Source organism: Petaurus breviceps, unplaced genomic scaffold (genome assembly GCF_028583685.1).
Source record: "Petaurus breviceps papuanus isolate PSGF00001 unplaced genomic scaffold, PetGlider_PUasm1.0 174, whole genome shotgun sequence".
Classification (NCBI taxonomy): Eukaryota; Metazoa; Chordata; class Mammalia; order Diprotodontia; family Petauridae; genus Petaurus; species Petaurus breviceps.
Window position 1 is genome coordinate 25246933 of NW_027185761.1, and position 21256 is coordinate 25268188.

At 42.8% G+C, this 21256-nt stretch overlaps 3 protein-coding genes across 5 annotated transcripts in view; 1 reads left to right on the plus strand and 2 right to left on the minus strand.

Moving 5' to 3' along the window:
* Window positions 1-7671, minus strand: part of IRAK2 (interleukin 1 receptor associated kinase 2) — a 59507-nt gene extending 51836 nt beyond the window's left edge. For both annotated transcript variants that reach the window (XM_069083980.1, XM_069083979.1), the window contains exon 1: window positions 4497-7671. In XM_069083980.1, coding sequence (XP_068940081.1) covers window positions 4497-4701 — 205 coding nt within the window. In that variant the 5' untranslated portion in view covers window positions 4702-7671. The remainder of the gene's footprint in view (window positions 1-4496) is intronic.
* Window positions 1-21256, plus strand: part of RPUSD3 (RNA pseudouridine synthase D3) — a 320316-nt gene that overhangs the window by 47294 nt on the left and 251766 nt on the right. The gene's annotated exons all lie outside the window — the stretch shown is intronic.
* Window positions 7810-15355, minus strand: VHL (von Hippel-Lindau tumor suppressor). Its single transcript, XM_069083990.1, has 3 exons — window positions 15064-15355; window positions 12749-12871; window positions 7810-10309 (listed from the first exon to the last, which is right to left on the minus strand). The coding sequence occupies exons 1-3, from the start codon at window positions 15236-15238 to the stop codon at window positions 10131-10133; spliced, it is 477 nt and encodes a 158-aa protein (XP_068940091.1). The 5' UTR covers window positions 15239-15355; the 3' UTR covers window positions 7810-10130.

Consider the following 21256-nt stretch of genomic DNA (forward strand, 5'->3'; position numbering starts at 1 on the left):
AGTGGTGGCATTATTCAGATGTGTACTGATGATTCCCATTAGACTGGAACCACTTACCATATTTTATATAATATTTTTAATTTCAGTACATGTGACTATTTCACTGGATACAGTATCTGAGACTTAACTAACAAAATACGCATAATAATAAGAAAAAAATCGTCCCTGCTCTCTAGAAACTTACAGTCAAATGGAGGGAGATAAAACAAAAAAAAGAGACAGGAAAAGAGGCAGAGGAATCTTGTTCTGCAGAGTTGAAACCAGGGAGAGCAACAGATGCAGAGTGGAGTGTATCATTTCATACATACAATACACATAATTTCTCTAAATGCCTCATATTCTTTGTTCCTTGGGTTCAAGAATATTCCATTACACTCATCATGAACCATAATTTAGCCCTTCTGTGATTTATGGGCACCTGCTTTTTTTTAGGTGCCTTTTTTTCCTTCTCTCACATGGTACTGCATCTGTTGCTCTCCCTATTTTCAACTCCACAGAACAAGATGCCCCTGCCCCTTTTCCTGTCTCTTTTTGTGTTTTATCTCCTTCCGTTTGACTGCAAGTTTCTGGAGAGCAGGGACTATTTTTTTTCTTATTATTATTAATTATGTCCACAGTACTTAGCACAGTGTCTGACATGTGATAGTTACTTAATGTTTATCAGATTGGACTGGACGTCAAAGAAAATAGAACCCAGAGAGCAATGGGCACAACTGCAATAATGTAAATAAAAGCCATTAAACACAGGCTAATTGCAATAAAAAAAATCTTGGCTCCAGAATATGGATGAAGAAACACACTTGCTTCCTCATAGAAGACTATGCAGTGTTTCATACACTGTCAGAGGAGGTCATTTTGTTGGTCAGTTCTGCCTTAACGTTTTTATTAGTTACAAGAGAAGTTTCCATTGAAAGAGGGGAAGCATATTGAGAAATAATTAATACATAAAAAACAAAATGCAGCAATAAAAAATTTTCAAAATAAAAATAATTCACTGCCTAGGGAATGAAACCAGTTCAAGAAATTCTGGGCATAGTCAGTCACGTAATATTTAATCACCTACTGTGTGCCAGACACATAATTCCAGAGCAACTACCTAGAAAATTCCTTGTTTCCTCCATGATAAAAGGTTGGAGGTAGCCTCCACATCCTAGGGACAAAGCAAGATGGCACCAAGAACGAAAGTCAGATTTAGGCATTAAACTGAACCAAGCTGGATTCTACAAGCAAGCTATGTACCTGTGACTTGCTATAGTGCCTGAATCTTGAGATTTCTCCCTAATGCAGTAAAGATCTTGCACTCTAGGTGGTGGGATGAGTGTGACTGATTTGAGTAACATTTCCAAAGAGCAATGGATGAGTGATTAGAACACAGCCTAAATACCTGGGTAATGGGAGTGGATAAAATCAGCAACCCTAGAAGGTTACTTTGGGGGGGGGGGGACCATTAGAGTTCTGCCACTGAAACTGTTCAATTTAACTACTATATATCTTGGAGGATGCAGCATAGAGTTTTTTCTAGAGATAATACTCAGAATCAACGAACATTTTTAAGTACCTACAAAGTATCAGGCCCTGTGCTAAGCGCTAGGGATGCAAATATGAAAAAGACAGTCCCTGCCCTCAAGAAGATTACAGTCTAAGGTAGGAAGACAAAACACGAGAGAGGGAAAATAGGGAGAAGAGAGGTGACATGGCATGAGGGCATGATGGAGAAGTTAAAATAAAAATTCCTAAATAAGTATAGCCAGGGAAGCCAAAATGAGGGCAGCTAGGTGGGAAACGAAATGTCACGAGGCGTTGGAGTCCACTGACCAATAGGGGGAGCTCCAGGTACTAAGGAGGTGAGAGTACCAAGGCTGACTGGATTTTACAAGGAAAAGCAGAAATCGATCCAAAAATGAGTCCAGTTGGGTAGGAAATGAGGCGATGTCTGAGGACTTGTCTGTTCTGTCTCCCCTCCTTAAATGGAGTGTGAGGAGTTTATGTTGATCTGTGGTTTCTTCTGATTGGCTAAAAAAAAAACTGGACATGGACCAGTGTGGGAATTTGCTTTGTTTGACTGCATATTTGTTACAAAGGTTTTCTTTTCTTTTTTTTTGTTGGGGATGAGGGGAGACTGAAGTTAGGGACAGAGCTGCAAAAGAAAGGAAAGGTCATTGAAGTATTTTTTAAACACACAGAAGAGAACACAAGGGATCACAGCTAAGCACAACGGCTTTCAAAGTTGAACATCAGATTTTTTACTTATCTCAAAAGAAAGCCAGAGCAAATGGAGATCTGTCATTGTGGGTACAGCCTTCCTCTGCTCTACTGTGTATATGAATATGCTCTTTTTATTTGGTGTTTGTCAAGACCAAGACAAAAAAAGTTCTAAAAAAGTAACTTTTAAAATGGACTTCCCAGTGTAGACAAGAACGTCCTGCTCAAGAGCTCCTGCATGGCTGGCCAGCAGTAGGCTTCTTTAGCAGTCGACATACTGGAGTAAAAGACCCCACCGTCAGGTCACTTTGTGCTTAAAGAACTAGAGTGAGGCATGAAACTGCAGGTCTGAAATCAATGCAAAGTGTTCCACAGACCCACAAAGGGCCTTTGCCTTCCCAGGAATACAGGGAAGGTTAATGGACTACTTGAGATATTTTTATCTTTTCAGTATGTCAGTGCATGCCTGAGTTCTTTGGGTGATGGAGGAAATGAAACGTCCTATTTCCAAGGCCCTTATTGTACAATGAGCGCCTTTCCTAGAGTTACCTTTAGGTGGCACAGCAGAGAAAATAGTGAAGCTAAGGAATCAGGAAGACCTAAATTTGAATCCTGCCCTAAACACTTACTAGCTGTGTGACCCTGGGTCAATCACTTAACCTTGGTGTGCCTCAGTTTCCTCCTCTGTAAAACAAGGATAATAACAACACTTATGTACTAGGGCTGTGGTAAGGATCAAATAATATAATATGTAAAGCACTTTGCAAACCTTAAAGTGCTATATACATACGAGCTATTATTTTGAGGAGATTCTAGAAATAACATGGGGCAGAAGGTGGTGAAATGGATGGAGTGCCAGACCTGGAGTCCGGAAGATGCGTTCAAATCTCACCTACAACACTTTCTAGCTGAATGACCCTGGGCAAATCACATAACCCCTCTTTGTCTCAGTTTCCTCACCTGGAAAATGAACTGGATAAAGAAATGGCAAACCACTCTAGTACCCTTGCTAAGGAAACCCCAAATGAGCTCAAGAAGAGTTGGACACTACCGAAATGACCAAACAAGGTATGACCCAGAACTAAATTTTGTTTTAGAGATTTCCCTGGAGTTGAGCCAAAAATCCTGGCATTAAGATCCCCAAAAAATATAGATGTAAGCCTAGAGTCACTGACTAGAACATCCTGGATCACAGGGTAGTCAGTCATCAGGGTTTTGTATTGAGCACTGGACTTGAAATCAAAAACACCTGAGTCCTAACCCTGCCTCAGATATTTACTAAATGTCTAACACTGGGCAAATGACTCAATTTCCTCATCTGTAAAATGGTGATAATAGCACCTACCTTACAGGGGTGTTGTGAAGTTCAAACACTATTTGTTGCAATTTCTACTTTCACAACATCTCTCACACCCAATCTTTTCTCACCAATTACATGCCACTAAGTAGCATTTGTTTTCTTACTCTCCCATTTCTAGCTCCCACCTTGAGAAGAAAAGGAAGGAGGAAGGAGGAGAAGAGGAAGAAGAAAAGAAAGAGGAAGAAGGCCTTTATAATATGCAGTCAAACAAAGCAATGTCCTACACATGGACCATGTGTTTATCTGCATCTCTAGTCCTCCGTCAGGAGGTAGGTGGTCCTCTGGAATCATGGATTGCCATTGCATTGATAAGAGTTGACAGGAGAATTTTTTCCCAAAAGTACTGCAAAGATTCTTTTTCCCCCAATTAGCTGTTAACTGTTTCCCGTCTAGTTTTAACTGCGTTGGTTTTGCTTGTGAAAAAAATGTTTTATTCTGTATAATGAAAATTGTCCATTTGATCTTTGGTTATTGGGATCCTCCCCATCCCTAGTTTGATCATGAGCTCTACCCCTATGTATAGTTGTGAAAACTCATTTTGCACTCAGGTGCATCTCACCCTTGGGATTCTAGGGGATATCCTAAGGACTTTTAGGGATTTTTCTTCTCTAATGCCACTTGGTCAAGCCCTCACTGGTTATGTTCCCCAGCCCTCTTAGCCAACAGTGATTAACACACCAGTTCCCTTTAACCACTCAACATCAATTAGCTTTCACAAAGGGATATTTACTTCAAAGATATAGCAAGAATAAAAGGATAAAGATTTCCCACTACAGCATGGGAACACAATCTCCCAGATCCCATCTCAATAACTGAGGGCAGTGAGCATGACACTCTTGGCACAATTTTTTCATATACCATTGATCCCACCAAGTTCACATGCAGAAGAGTGCTCATCTTGGCCACCATAGGCTGGATCCCGCAGCTCACTTACTGCTCCATGGGGCATCAACGCCGAGCTGATTGAAAAATCCAGGTGCTGCCTGGCTCTGAAACTGGCAGGGTTGGACTTCAATCCTTTCACCTAAAAAGGAAAAAAAGAACCACCAGAGACAGACAAGGATGGAAGCCTCAGGGCTCTCTGAGCCACTCCCATCAGACACCATCACAACTCCCAGAGGGAGGCTCCCTGGCCTCATCCACAGGTGGAGAGGCCATCCCAAGCACTCTCAGCACATGCCTGTCCCTGTTCCATTTTACATTCCTCTAATTTATAACCTTTTATCTCTCAAGACACAAGTACAATGGAAGCTTATCTTGGAATGTGGTGGGAGATGTGGATCCTTATCCAATCCACTATTCTACTTTCCAACTTTCCCAGGATTTTTGTTGGAATGGTGAGTCCGAGGTAAGGACTGGAGACCTAAATACAAAAGCCAGCATAGGAGGAGTCAAAGTCCCCTCATTCAAGCTTGATAGTAGGGACAGGGAAGTTACTATAACCTAGTCAAGTAAACATACTTCTGCTGACTATTAGGCAATCTACACAGGTCTCATTTTGATCCTGAGTTACTAGACAACCTGAGTCAGCCCTGGCCTTCTACAGAGTGATCCCCTTGCTCTTTGGAAAATACCTACAGAAAACCATCTAACCCTATCTTTTGTTCATTTCAATTCTGCTTTTAAAAATGCAATTTTGGGGCAGCTTGGTGGCACAGTGAATAGAGAACAGACCCTGGAGTCAAGAGGACCTGAGTTCAAATCTGGCCTCAGACACTTAACACTTACTAGCCATGTGACTTTGGGCAAGTCACTTAACCCCAATTGCCCTGCCTTCCCTCCCCCCCCCCCCAAAAAAGAAGAAAAATGTTATCTGATTATATGAGAAGTCCTTTCAGAGCCTTTCAGAGTTGGGAAAGAGATTAAACCCTCAGTGGGATGGGCACTGCATCACGAGTTTCCTTTAGAATTACATAAAAAGAAAGCCTGGGAAAACATCACACGTACACCAGCAGCATAAGCAGTACGCTTCAACTTACCCAGTCGCCTGATCCAATGGGGCAACTTAACTGGCCAGTTTCCTTTGCAGAGGCACATTAAGTGAGGCATGGGGAGGAGGCACAATGACCTAGTGGCTTACACACACAGAAGACTCAACAGCCACCTTCACCTTCATCTTCCTAGAGCTATTAATGAAATGCTGGTCCTAAGTAAAAATGAAGCTGTATTTCACAAAGCTTTTTGTGATGTTATTTTTAAGAAAAACAACTCATTTCTGTATGAGCAAGGGGTCTTGTTCACTGTCAGAAATTCCTGATATTAGTTTTTTGGGGTCTTGTCCAGGGTATATCACATAGGCAGCAAGGTGGCACAGGGAACAGAGCACTGGCTGTTGAGCCCAGGATGTTTCTGGACCCTGGACAGGTCATTTTCAACCTTCCTCAGCCTCAATAACAAAACCTACATCCCAGGTTTCTGGTGAGGGTAAACTAAAATCAGGTTATTTGTAGAGCCTTCATAAAAACTACTATTATTGTATCACTGCTGCTGTGCTATGGATACAAACGATTTTAGATTTTAAGAACCATGAAGACCCAAGGGACATCCAACTTACACTTTTCATCTCCCCTAAAACACCAGCTTACATGTTTGATATAGTCAGCTTTATTGATGTTCAGTGCCCTCAGAGAGCTGACCTTCTATTGGGAGGAGGAGTTAGGATGGGACGACAGTCTCAAAAGAAATGTGGAACAAAATTAATTCTGGGGTGGTGAGAACTAACCACTGTAGGGATCAGATCAAGTATCACAGAGAGGATACGCTGAGCCTCAAAAGAAGCTAGGGATTCTACAAGACAAAAGTTGATGACGGTCTACACTGTAGGCAAGGAAAATAGCCTGGAAAAAAATAAAGCAGAGGGAACTGAATGCTCTTAGGTAGAAACAGAAAATGGACCACTTTGGCTGGTACAAGGGGAGAAGAGTGACGTTACCTCCAGGGTGATTGTGCCTAAAGTTTCACCTTCCTGGGTTACATGACAGGGAAATATGTAACACCCACTTCACACCAATAAGAACTAACATTTATTAAAACTCCCATTATGTGGTAGGCACTGTGCTAAGTGGTTTACAAATATGATTTCATGTGATCCTCCCGACAACCCTCAGGGGAAGGTGCTATTACTTTATCCCCATTTTACAGCTGAGGAAAATTTGAGGGAAACAGGTTAAATGACCTGCCCTGTGTCAGGTGGCTAGGAAGGGCCTGGAGCTCAGATCTGCCCCACTCCAGGTCCAGCATTCTATCCCCGGAGGCACCTGGCTGCCCACATAAGCCTGCCATGAGATGCAGATGAGTAATGTGTGTGAGCCACTAAAAGACTATTCTATTATCGGCTAGGCTCAGATCCTTTCTTTAGCACAATTGTCACCCTAGGGGCAGCCAGGTAGCACAGCGAGTAGGAGTGCCGGCTCAGGTGTCAGGATGACCTGGGGATCGAATCCTGGGCTCAGACACTTAGCACCCACCCAGAAACACCTGGCCGTGTAACCTTGAGCAAGTTACTTAACCCCAATTGCTAAAAAAAAAAAAAATTGTCACCCTAAGTTTTAGACATTCCACCATTATTTTTGTATATAGTATATATAACCAAAATTTATCTATTCAATTAACTATCTGAACACGATTTTCTCCATCTGGGCCTGCACTACCTCTGCCATACCAGTATACCCCAGCTATTCCTTCCTGGGCTTCCTTCAGGCCCTTCCACACTGTTCTTTACCCCTTAAGCCACAAGGTACTGCTTTCCACACACAGTACTGGGGAGTTAGAACCATCCGTTTGCACAGGGCACAGGAGCTGTGAAGGCCGACTGTAAAACAAACCTTCACTATTCTCTGACTATACCTACCAGTTCATGTCACTTTCCCTTCATCTCCAAGTTCATATTTAGATGATTATTTATCTTCCTCAGCATTTCCTAATCTTTCTAATTCCTCGACACTTAGCTTTCCTGTGATATGCCGTATTTATAGAGATTTGTGGAAAAAAGAGCAGGGATAGGTGTGTTTATTGATAAGGTCCTAAGATGAGCTGAGCATGACTGTGGGACCAAGGAAAATGTGACTTTCTTGTCATAGTAAAAAATAAAACAGCTGCTCATGAATGGATAAAGGATGAAGCATGTAAATAAGTACTGCTTCAGATGGAATTATGAATACAAAGGATTTAAAAGCACAGGAAATAAAATAGAAACAGGAAAACAATGTGCATGATGACGACAATGAAAAGAATAAAACAAGGGCCTGTCCATGGACCCAACTCTTTATTTTGTTCACTACTGTTTAATGCCAAACTGTAGCTGAGATGAAAAAATTGTACAATCTCATTAAAAACGATAATAAGAGTCACAGAAACATAAACAGAAAATGCTACATACCAGTGCTCCTTGGACAGCCTGTATCAGAAATACTGAAACTGCAGGATTCAATAACAAGAAAAAAAATTCACTGGGAATGAAGGACTAACACCAGAGACAGGTTTTAAGAAAACAAGGGGCAAGATAGAGGGGCTAGACCAGGGACTTCAAGGATGAGAAAGTAGGCTGTGACCTTCTCTACCATTGTCTTAGCTGCCCAGGACACTAGGTCTTCTAAGTGAGTTGCCTAGAGCCAGTCTGCGTCCTGAACCCATGATGCCCTACTGTCTCTGAAGGCAGAAACCAAGAATAAACTTGACTCCTCGAAGTTTCCTACCCCTTTCAACATGCATTATCTCTGCCCTTTGCACCAGCACTGCACACTTCCGGCCTCTGTAAAATTTATGGAGTCAGGGCGGCTAGGTGGCACAGTGAATAGAGCACCTGCCCTGGAGTCAGGAGGACCTGAGTTCAAATCCAACCTCAGACACTTAACACTCACTAGCCGTGTGACCTTCGGGGCAAGTTGCTTAACCCACCCCAATTGCCCCCCCCAAAAGCAAAAAAACAAAAAAAAAATATTTATGGAGTCATTACCTTCCCCACCCCCTGCCTTACAATGTAAGCCATGAGGGAAAAAAAAAAAAGACGATTAGACATGAAACAAAATGAGAAAGGTTAAGTAGGAAACACTGGAGACAAAGGGCTCTAGGACTTAAATGTGAAAGGAAAGAAACTGGAATTTTAACTTGAAGGTGTGGTGGAATAACATGCTTATTATTTCATTAGGCTTCTGCCTCTGACTCCCTGCCAAGTCACAACACAAGAACTCCAATGGGCAGTATCGGGCAAGCCATTACCATTGGAAAAGGAAAGTAAAGGGAAAAAAGGTCAACCCTTATGGATTGTCTCTTGGAGGGCTTGAAATTAATGAAATTAAGTCCAGTCTATAACAAAGAAGTTAAGTTTATAAGGGATAAATTGAAGTGAATTCACAATATTCCATATGTATACACACAGTTCTTTAAAATACATAGTAGGATAAAAATAGAAATATAAAAGCATTTCCTTGGGTAGAAAAATTACAGTGGATGATTAAAAAATTGTGCTTTGTGAAATGTGATGGCATAAATGAATATACACATCACAGATATATTAAAAAAGAAAACTGTACAAACATTCACAGTACTATGAAGCTCTTACCCTCACAGTCATTGCTTAAGGCTAGAATGAAATACACATACTGATAATGCTCCCTTGTTCACTGTGTAGAAACCAAGACTAGCTTAAGACAGTCACAGCTGAGAAACACTTACCCATAGTAGTACTGCTCCGGCTCTTTGAAAAACTAAAACTTAGAAAATTACAAAAAGTGCCATCTAAAAAGTGACTGCCTCACAAAACAAATAATCGTCTTAGTTTTTACAAGTTCTACCCACAAAAAGCTTTCCAAACACTTTCAAATAAATAACTTATTATTAAAACCTATGCTACTAGTCTTACAAGTAAAACAATATACTTTTAGTGTTTGGTAATATGTTTTCCTCAACAAAATACCCCTGTACATAAGTAATCCTGAATCACTAGGAGTCAGACACTTAATCATCTCCCATAAGCATTCTTCTTAATTTTCCATACAAAATAAATATTTTAAAATTCTATATTTCAGATCAATTACAACCCATCTAGGTAAATCCTTATTTTCCACAAAGGAAAACAAATGGGTTATATATGTACAAGACTGCCTCACAGAGTAAGAACCAGCCTAAGCTGGTCCAAAGCCTCTGCACATAGTCCTAACTCCGTAAATCACAGTAGATCACATACACTCAGAGCTAGAAGCTACTACAGAGGTCATCTGGTCAAGGGTTTTAGGTATCCCTACTCAGGATAAGTCAGAGCACCCAGACTACTGAATAACAGCCAAGTTACCAAAAGGTAGACAATGTTCCCTTAGAGGATGCTCATTAAAATGCATTTTGTGTTCCTAACTCCTAAACATCACAAGGTCTAATGAATTCCAACAAAGGTTTTCCATCTCAGTTACAGAGTTTACATGTTAATGTTCTAATGCTCGAAGCAACCTTTACCACTGGAATAAATTTTACTTCTTGAGAGCAAGATACCCTGAAAATGCCAGTTAAGTCACAGTACCATGGCTAAAGAAAATCACTCAATGCCTTCCACAGCCAAGACTCAGGAGTTCCCATCTTAATCTCCATCCCCTTTCGACTCAAGGTGCTCCAAGGAAAGTCTCCTGAGGTCCTTCTGGATATCTGGGTAGTCTTCCAGGTCGTCGTATAGTGACCTCACGATGTCCAGCTTCCTGTAGTCCTCAGGCTTGACTAGGCAGCGAACAACCTGAAGACATCTCTCTTTCAGTGTATAAACTGCAAGGGAACAAAAACCTCAGTAACAACTCACTGTAGAGAATTCAGTTCACGTAGCATTGAGCTAGGTCAGAGGTGGGGAGCCTGAAGCCTTGAGGCCACATGTGGATCTCTAGGTCCTCCCGTGGGGCCCTCTGTCTAAATCTAAACCTCAGAAATTGAAGCTGCAGGCTCCCCATACCTGGGCCATGCTATTTAAATCTAGCCTACAAAATGATGGCCTCCTCTAAACTTGCCTTTAAATGGAATTTCTGCAAAGCAAATCAGTAATTCACAGATATGGCACTGCCCCATACCATACATTAATAGTTTGGCTGATAAACAGAAGAAAGAATGTGCATGAAGAAACTTTGCAGATAAAATTTAGAGACAGACTATAAGGAGAGTGAAGCAAAACGACCCCTCAGATAAATTGAGAGAACCGGTTTAAAGGCAAAAGTTAACTAAGGATGGCATTGGGGTGTCTCAGTTCATTTTAATCTATTTTTTAGAGTGTAAATGGATAAAACTCACAAAGTGGTGAATCAAACAACTAAACCCAAGAAGCCAATGAGATGACCAAGGGGGAATGTAGAAAGAAAAAAAAACAATAACCATTATTAGGCTTATACAAGAATATAAAAGAAAGAGGAAAAGGAGCATGCATAAAATTATTTCTAGCTCTTTCTGTAGTAGCAAAGGTCTGGAAACAAGGAAATAGCCCATCTGTTGGGAAGGGAAGGAGTAAGAATTTCTAGGGTAGCACCTACTATGTGCCAGGGCCCAGCACTCTATTCACCTAGCTCCCTAACCCTAAACCTGAACCCTAAATGACATATAAATGCAATAGATTACTATTGCTCACTAAGAAAAACCAGGGCAAACTTGTATGAACAGGTAGGATGGAGTTAGTGAAGCAGGCAGAACCAGACCAATTTATCCCAAAATAGTACAAAGTCACGAAGCCTTCATTCTAACTCATCTACATCTTGACAGAGGTCAGAACATGACCCACATTATCACAGTCAAAGTGAGAAATTATGTCATAAGGTAGGTTCTATTATCCTCATTTTGAAGGATATTGAAGAAAATAAGGTTGAAATTAAGTGACTTGCCCAGCATCACAAGCCAGGAAGTATCTGAGGCCGGAGTGAAGAAATGCTCATCTTCCTCACTCCTAATCCATAAATTCAACATGTAACTTTGAAATTTGTCCTACTTTCCCCCCATATCCTTTTTGGTATTCCTTTTTTTTTTTTTAAAGCAATTGGGGTTAAGTAACTTGCTCAAGGTTACATGGCCAGTTATTTTGTGTGGGCGTTAAGTATCTGAGGCCGGAACCGATCCCGGGTCTGGGTCTCTCGACTCCGGGCCGGCACTCTCACCTGGCTGCCCCTTTGGTATTCCTTTTGTTCAATTATCAAAAAGGATTTCCTTCCCACCCCCCACTTTTTTTAGGGAATGGTGTGAAATAATGAGAGAATGGAAGGTATTCAGGCATCTTAAAAAAAAAATCCGCTGTGAACAGAAAAACAAGCACAGGCAGGCCAGACAGTTTTGAAAGCTACAGGATAAAATTACATACTTAATAAGAAAAGCAAGCTGCAACATAACAGAGACTTGAAATTTCATATACAATCCTTTTTCATTTCTACTATGTTTGTGGAAATGTCCATTTTATTTGGCGTTAATGTTAAAATAGGAAGGAAGAGAAAGCCCTACTCCTCTGAGTCTTGGGAAATGCCTCTTGTTCTTAGCCAGACCAAGCTCAGGCCAGCAGTGATTCAGGCTATAGACTGGGACATAATTAATAAGCTGCAGACTTATAAATGTAATAAAAACAAATTTACTTAACAATCAGAGATTTAAAAGGATGAAAGTATTAAAATAGGCACTGTCCCCTTCTGCCTCTCCGTTCACCATGGCAACCACCCTGGGCCAGAAAGGGAGGGTCATAGGAATTTTGAAAAACTTCAGGTGCCCCAGTCCTAAAAGGCTGGGCTTCTAATGCCTCAGGCAACAAGGAAGCAATGTCAGGGGTTCAAGCGCAAGTGCCCCAGAATAGCTAAAGTCTGAAGACCAAGTCCTTGACTCATTAAGAGGAAAGCATCCACATCTACCTAATGCAGACTGGGCTCCCACCACACTAACTCAGTGGACAGTAATATGATGTTCCAGCAGAGGAGATCAAGCCAAGGAGACAATGTCAACAATGTCAAAAAACCAAAACCCCAGACATAAAAAGAATGTGAAGATAGAAAAACAGCAGTAGGAGGTAAGGAAATGAGAAGAACTGCATTTAAAAAATACTGTCCAGGAGTCTGGTGAAGAAAAAGAGAAAAGCTACAGGAAGCTACTTTGAGGGACAGAGTTCTTTGGGGTTTGTTTGTTTTTAAAGGCTAGGGGTTACGTGGGAGAGGTTAGGGTGGCAGCTTTAAATAAAGAAAAGTTCTATCTTACCTGGAAGTGTGATGTTGGCAAAAACAGGCTGTCCATTTTCATTGAGAGATGGCACAAATAACTCAGTTTGGTTAACAAGAAGTCCATCACCTGTATTTGCATCTCTGAATAACCAAAAATGACCTGTAGTAAAATAAGCAATTGCTGGTTAAGTCTGATTATGCCTAATTATGAAGTCATCAATTTATTTTTCCTCTCAACAATTTACTGGTGCAGGTGTCCCTGGGCTAGTCACTTAAACTCAGTGCCTTGAGATACTTTGAAAGGCTAACATTAAAGAAAAGAAGGTCCACCCTGAAAAGCTACTTCCCAGACCCAAGGTCACCAAACTAGCCAACAGCTGAGGAAGGAGAACCAAAGCCCAGACCTTCCTCTCTCATGGGTCTTCTTCCCTAGCCTCCTAGTCAACCACTACTGACCCAGAAAACAATTCCTAAAAAATTAGCAATCCTAAGTGTCTCCTCAGCAGGGCCACTCCAAATGAGAGGACAAACACTAACCTGGATTCCATGGAGCCCTAGTTTCAATCTTCCAACACTTCTGAAGTATTCTGAGAAATTCCCTTAACTTCTGAGCCCATTTCTTCCTCTGTAAAATGCGGGTAAATTATTTTTACACTACCCACCTCACTGGCTTGTTGTGAATAGAAAGCACTTTGTAAACATTAAATACCCCATTATGCCCATGCTGCACAAATTTATGTGTCAATAATACATAAATGAGAAGCTAACACTCTAATAAAGAATAGGAATATAAGGTATTTGAGCATTAGGCCTAAAGGAGAAAAAGACAATGGCTGATTCCTTTGAGGAATGTAGCACAAGAATAAAGGGGTCGAGGGGCGAATAGGTGGCACAGCTATTAGAGCACCAGCCCTGGAGTCAGGAGGACCTGAGTTCAAATCTGGCCTCAGACAACTTAACACTTACTAGCCCTGTGACCTTGGGCAAATCCCTTAACTCCAATTGCCTGCCTTCACCCCTCCAAAAAAAAAAAAAGAATAAAGAGACCAAAACCTAATACAAAAAAAGAAAACCAGCAATGTAAAGAAGTAGCCAAGTAAGAGGAAAATAACCAAGCTTAAGAAAGGAAGTTGGCAATCAAACAAAAGGGGGGGGGGGGGGGGAGATCAGTGCTAAAACAAAATACTATCCTGCCCTGTGGCTCTAAGTTTTGGTCACTGGCCTTTGCATTGAACAGTATGGTGCTGTCCCAATGCCTCCTTCCCAACCACTTACCCATGCCCAGATCCTCCATCCTAAGAAACCTTCACTTGACCTAGCACCCCATCGGGCTCTCCTCTTTTACTACCAAACTTCTACAAAAAGCTGCCTAGACTCCCTGCTTCCATTTCTCAGCCTCTTACAATCTGGCTGCTGCCTGCTGTCCTCAATCACCTCAAAATGCACTCTCCAAGTTTTCCAATAACACTACTGCCAAATGCATGTGCTATGAGCTCTCATCCCACTGGATCTCTCAGCAGCCTCTGACATGGCCCCCCACCCCCCACCTCCTCCTCCTAAACACTCTGCTCTCTGGGTTTTGTGACCCTGTTCTGCTCCGCCCCTTCGTCCTTTCCTTTGCTGGATCATCATTCGTATCCTTTTATCCAACGAGTTTATGCCAGGGCTCAGTCCTGGACTCCACTCTCCTCTGTATGGAGGGAGCTATAGGGCTAAACGAATGGAGCATCTGACCTGGAGTCTCCAGCTCCACATGTCCAACACCCAAGTCTTCCCCACAATTCCCCCCCCCCCCCCCCCCCAACTCCCCCCCCCCCCCGCCCCTTCACCACTTCCCCTGTTGGCATTAAGGGTATCACTAAGCAGTCCCGCAGGTCTGCCTCTCCTCCCTCGTGGCCCAATCCAACCAGCTGCCAGGCTTGCGGATTCTGCCTCCCCATGCCCCCTGCCCCCCTCACAGCCAGGTCACCCCTCACCTGCACTATGGCAAAAGCTCACGCCTCTCCCTGCCGCCCGTCCTTCCACTCGGGGATTCACCTTTCACCCCGCCGCTGCCAAACGGAGACTGCTCGAGGCGGCTCAGAGCGGGGGCCTCCGCACCCCCCACCCCCCACAGCGCCCTCCGTGCGCGCACACACCTGGCGGGCGGCTCTCCCGCTCACCTGCCCCCCTCCCAGCCTGAAAAGCTCGCCTCCTCAAGCGTCCCTCCTACGAGAGCCGCCTTCCCTTCGGGAATTACCCCGCGCCTCTTCTACGTGGGGTTTGTAACGTTCGGGTGCAGCGCACCCTCGTTAACGGGACAGCCCGGGAGGACCTCGGGGAACGGCAGCCCCGCCCCCCGCCCGCCCGCACCCAGGTAGCTGTTCATCCTGCGGCCGGTGCCCGGCAGCAGCATCTGGTAGGGCGTCGGCTGCCCCTCGAAGTCCACCCAGACGGGGAGCACTTGGCGGCACGTGCGGTTACAGAAGATCACGGACGACGGCTGCCGGGTGTTCACGGAACGCAGCCGGGGCGGCTCCGACGGCATCCTCGGGTCCCGCGTCACCAGCGAGGGTGGAGGCTGCGCACGAGCCACGCGTCTCCGCAGCCACTGGCTCCCGAGGCCGCTACTTCCTTACGGGAGCCCGGCGGCGACGTGCCCGACGTGGGGGCGGGGCCTACGCCCGGGAGGGAGGACGCCTGCGTACACGCGCGGGGGCGGGGCTAACGGAGCCTCGGAGAGGGCGGGGCCAGAGAGACGTAGAAGACCCTCGAGGTCGCCCAGAGTCCTAGGGCCTCTCTGCCTTTTCCCGGGGCCAGGTTTTGTGACTCACGTTCTAGTACAATTTAAGTGTCAATTCAAGTCAAAAAGCCTTTTTAGAAATAAGTGACACAAATAACCATCCCCACATGCTTAGCCTGCTTTAAAGTTTATCAGTAATAACGATAACGGATAAAACTAAGTACGTCCCTGTTAGCGCGTTAGTCCAAGCCGTTCTTGGAGGCTCCAGGTTGAAGCGCCATCCTGGACCTGTGCAGGTAGTCAACTAGCACTTTTAAGCCCTCTAGGGATACAAGGGGGGGGGGGGGGAGGGCCTGCTCCGAATAAACTCACGTTCTAACGGGGGAGCCATCAATCAGTAAACATTACCAAATGCCTGCTCCACGCCCGGCGTTGTGCCACGTTCTGGGGATACAGATAAAACCCGACAATCCCTTCTTCAGGGAGTTCACAGTCTAATAGAAAAAGACACAAGCAGGCAGCTGAAAGACTAGGCTGGGGAGGATCCCAGTTTCCTCATCCTAAACTGAAGTCCTTTTCTGCCTTTGATGAAGGGGCACTTCTGGATTTGCAGTCAAAGAACCTGAGCTTGAACCCCAGCTTTTTGTCCCTAAATTGCTCCCTTTCACTGAACCTCAGGGTCTTCTGTCAAATGAGATTAGACTAGATGCTCTCTAAGGGACCTATTGTATGATGTCAAGACATGCCCAAGGACAGACAGCTAGAAAGGGGCAGATTCAAACCAAGGACTTTTTGATTTGCATTCTTTTTCTCAGGTCACACAACCCTTTCCTGTTTTACTGCCTAACTCTGGTCAAGAGGGATTACAGAGAAGGGGAGGACAAAGAGGAATCCTGAAGCTAGTAGTCATTCTTCTTTCCTTATAGGGCTCCATTAAAAAAGAAAAAAAAACCCTAAATCACTTTTGGGGTTTGGGTGGGATTTGTTTGGTGCTCAACTTGTGATTTCATCAGTGGAGTGAATACTCCTTCCACCAAAAGATATATGTTATGGGGCTTTCCTGGGAATACCTAGATTGCCTAACATGGAGGCTCTTTGTGTCCTCTACCAGGTGGGGAGGGATAGTCTCCTTTGATTGATTTTGTAGCAGAAAGAATCAACCAAAGGTTGAATGAAACCCAGTTATAGATAGGTAGATAGATGGATAGATGGGTGCATATATGCAGCTAGATGGCTGAGTAGAGCAACAACGCAACAACAAAACAATGCATATATACACACCTACATGTATGTGGTGTATGTATATGTGTGTATGTATGATGGCGTGATGGGACCTAGATCTCTAAAAGGAAATTACCATATCTTTGAAAGCAACCCAGTCCCTGAATTTTCCCATACATTTCAGTAGCCTAGATCACTGGTGCCTCTACCCAAGGCATCTGGTCCACCCCAACCCACCTGGATCACTTAATTAGCTTACTGGATAGTTCCTTCACTATCTAACCTGATCCACCCCAGACTACATACTACTCCTTAATCCCATATAGATCCTTTCACTGTCCTTTTTGTATATAAGTTTCCGTCTCACTCCCAACTCCCATGAACTGGCAGGTTCACCAGGAACACTGCCTGTTCCTATTAGCATTATGATAAACCTTGACTGAAAGGTTTGAGTGCTTGAATTCTTTCCAGGCAAACCTGCCCAGTACCCTGAGATTTTGGGGTTTCCAGCAACCCCAAACTGCATCATTATATATAATATCAATCAATTTTAAAATTTATTAAGCTCCTACTACTGTGCTAAACGCTAGGGATACAAAAAGAGACAAAAGACAGTCCCTGCCCTCAAGGAGCTTACAATCTAATAGGGGGATAACATGCAAATACATACAAAGCAAGTTTTACATAGGATAAATTCCTATTTAATAATTAACAGAGGAAAGGCATTGGAACTAAGAAGGGTTAAGGAAGGCTTCCTGCAGAAGATGGGATTCTAGTTGAAATTTAAAGGAAGTCAGGAAGGGAAGAGCAGCGAAATGAGCATTCCAGCCATGAGGGACGATCAGAGAGAATGCCTGAAGCCAGAGATGGAGCGTCTTGTTTGTGGAATAGTCAGGAGGTCAGTGTCACCGGATCAGAGCACATGTTGGAGAGTAAGGTACAAGAAGACTGGAGAGGTTGGAGGGGCATAGTTATGAAGGGCTTTGAATACCAAATAGAACATTTTGTGTTTGCTCCTGGAAGCTAGAAAGAGCTACTGGAAGTTACTGAGTTAGGGGAGTGACATAGTCAGAACTGTGCTTTAGAAAAATCACTTTGGTGGCTGATTGGAGGATGGATTGGAGGAGGGAAGAGACTCAAGACAGGAAGACCCACCAGCAGCTATTGCAATAGTCTGGGTGTGAGATGATGAGAGTCTGCACCAGGGTAGGAGCAGTGTCAGAGGAGAGAAGGAATGAGAGGAGAGTCAGTGAGAGACATTGCTAAGGTGAAAACAATAGGCCTTTGAAACAGATTGGTGGGGGGGGGGTGAGAGGAGCTGAGGAAAACTGGGGGTCTGGGAGAGTGGTGTTACTCTCTACCATAATTGAGAAGGTAGGAGGTTTAAAAGGAAAGATAGTGAGTTCAATTCTGGAAGTGTTGAGTTTAAAATAAAACATGCAGTTTGAGATGTTTGAAAGGGAGTTGGTATCTTCCCAGTAAGGGTAGTTGACAAGGGAGGAAGGAAATGAATCTGGAATTCAAAGCTTTAAAATCAAATGTTTAAATATATATATATATATATATTACTATTAATATTATTTTACATGTAACTGGGAAATAAGATATACAGGCACTGGGGCATAGAGATCCACAGTGCCTTACTGGAAAATTGGAGGGGGGATGGGTAAAGATTTGGGAGAGAGCAGATTAGAGGAGGGGATATCCTGTGGGACTGCTATTTTGGGGTGGTGGGTAGGGGAAAAACGGGGAGAAAATTTGTAACTCAAAATCTTGCAGAAATGAATGATGTAAACTAGAAGTTAATAAAGCATTTGATAAAATAAAAAAAAAAGAAAGGGAGTTGGACATGTGAGATTGGAGGTCAGCAGAGAGGTTGGGGAAGGATAAGTAGATTTGAGAATCATCTGCATGGAGTGAACTAGTTCAAGACTTCACCCTTGTGATGTTATCGGTCCTCTTTCAGAATGAAGGATGAACAACAATAACAATTTTTGGTCACTTTTGTGAGATACTTCGGGGTTTGGGGTCTGGAATTATTTTTAATTTAAAATTCTATTGATTTTTTTCTCTTTTAAAAAGTTGGGACAATTTACTTTTTCCCTAAGTTTTCACTTATGATTTCTTGAAATATAGCTCTAAAAAAACAGGCTTTAAAAAAGCCTATTATGTTTCAAACAGAGCTATTAGACTATGCCTTTAAACCCAAATCATGCCAACTCTCATTGAATGGCCAATAATAACTCAAGCCTTTGTAGCTTGGATAGGTTAGATTTTGATGGCTTAGAAAGAGTGTTATTTTCTATTGTTTCTTTAGACAGTTTCTATTCTGGCCAGAAATTCTAAGGGTTTTCTTCTGCCAGACTGATAGTTTTGTGATGCTAAATCGAGCCATCTTTTGTCTCAGTTTTTTGTTTTGTTTGGTTTTTTTGCTTTTTGGAGGGGGGAAGGCAGAGCAGTTGGGGTTAAGTGACTTGTCCAAGGTCACATGGCTAGTATTAAGTGTCTGAGGTCGCATTTGAACTCAGGTCCTGCTGACTCCAGGGCCAGTGCTCTATTCACTGCACCACCTAACCTCCCTTTTTGTCTCAGTTTTTAGGAGGCATTTAATCACTGAAAGGGTATTGTCTTAGACAGACTGAGACCTGGGAAAGACCTAATTTAGAAAGACCACGGTCACCCATTGCATCCTGGGCCATTGCCATTTGGCTTGACTTTTTTTCTTGCCATTGAACATATGACTAAAACATGGAGTACAGTATTAGTTTTTTTTTCCTAGTGGAGAGAATGAGGCTGATGACTTTGTGTATCTCTGCTTCATTTAATTCCAATTCACTGGCAAAATCACTGGTCCTCTTTGAGAATGAAGGATGAACAACAGCAACCATAGAGAGAGAAGAGGGCCCAGGACAGACTCCTGTGCAACATCTATGGTTAGAGGGTGTAATCTGAAGGAGAATACAGCAAAGGTTACAGAGAAGGAGCAATCAGAGAAGTAGAAGGAAATCCAGGAGAGAAGGGTGTCCCAAGTTTCTCCCTTGAATTAGTTCCATCTCTTTAAAATCACAATTCTTCTATGATGCTAAATGTCTGAGTCATGGCATACCATAATCTCTGAGGAACTGAAATTGTATCTTCCCTAAAAGGCAATAGAGTGGTTCATGGTGGGCATAAGTAGGCATATCACAACAAAGATTGTGCAGAAATTATATAAAATATATTATCAGAGAGTTGTATAATGGGAAGAGGAGATGGACTGGCCATCTCCTTCCATCCTTCCATCCAGGAAGGATGCTTGCATGCTGTCCTTGTTTAGACTATACTAGTTGTTTGGTACACAGTAAAAGCATAATAAATACTTTATCTATCTAGACATATCTCTAAGTTAGAAATGATTTGTGTACTATATTAACTTTTTTAAAATTTTCTATAAAATATAGAGTATGTATTAATTTTTTTCATTCATAAATTAAATAGCAAAGACTTTAATTAGGACAGAATAGAAAAGTAAAATAGAAATGGGAAATCCTATTTACAAAATAAGGGTATATTCTTCCATAGGTTCCCATTCCACTGATAGCTGAAAGGACTCTTGAAATTTGCTTTCCTAGGATTGAAACCTGGCTGAAAAGTATCCTAGAAAGATAAGTAGGACTCTCTACCTTATTCTGCCTCTAAAGCTACTCCCTCCACAGACTGGCTCCTGCAGCGACCTTCAACTATATTTCTCTATCTGTTGGAATGTCTTCAGTTAACTAAGGTTTCTTCTCTGAAGAAAGTTATTGCCCCACCCCCCTTCCTTTTTAGCCTAGACATGCCTCTGGCTAATGAACCCATCTCTACTCTTTTATTCCTCACCTTAGCTGCAGTTTTTCAGTTCCCTCAGTCACAGGAGGATCAATTGCTTCTATCTCATTTCCTTGGATCATCAGCTTTCAAGGGTTCAATTATCATATCTATGCAGATGATTCCCAGATTTACCTATCTAGCCCTAGTCTCTCTCAAGAGCTCCAATCAATCCCACATCCATCAGCAATTTGATGAGGATGACATCTAGACACTAGAGGTCACTTGACATCTTGAACTGGATGAGCCATAGATTGGCATCTCAAATTCAACATGTCCAAAATAAAATCCACTCTCTTCTTGCCCGCCTCAGTCATTCCAGCTTCCCTGTTACTGACAAAGGCACTATGAGTCTTTCTGTTACACTCTGAGGGTATTTTTGTTCAGATGAAGATATGACTTGATTTTTGTTGAGGCCTCCTCCAACTTGGATATTCTGTGACTTCCACAGACTCAACATTTCAGATGATCTAGGTTGGGAATTCTTAACCTTTTTTTGTGTCATGGACTTCTGAGACCATGTGAGAATTGATTAAAACATGTTTCCACAGAAATTATGTAATACATGACTCAAGAAATCTAAGGATCGGGCCGCTAGTTGGCACAGTGAATAGAGTACAGGCCCTGGAATCAGGAGGACCTGAGTTCAAATCCAGCCTCAGACACTTAACACTTAATAGCTGTGTGAACTTGGGCAAGTCACTGAATCCCAATTGCCCTACCTTCCCCTCCAAAAAGGCAAAAAAAAAAAAAAAT

Bases quoted from the DNA above. Each gene is read 5' to 3' on its own strand.
- VHL (XM_069083990.1), bottom strand. From the start codon at position 15,238: ATGCCGTCGGAGCCGCCCCGGCTGCGTTCCGTGAACACCCGGCAGCCG. The intron at 12,872-15,063 runs GTGCGGGCGGGC...ATTTTACTACAG, and splicing joins CAGGATGAACAGCTACCTGG to GTCATTTTTGGTTATTCAGA. The intron at 10,310-12,748 runs GTAAGATAGAAC...GTTCCCTTGCAG, and splicing joins TGCCAACATCACACTTCCAG to TTTATACACTGAAAGAGAGA.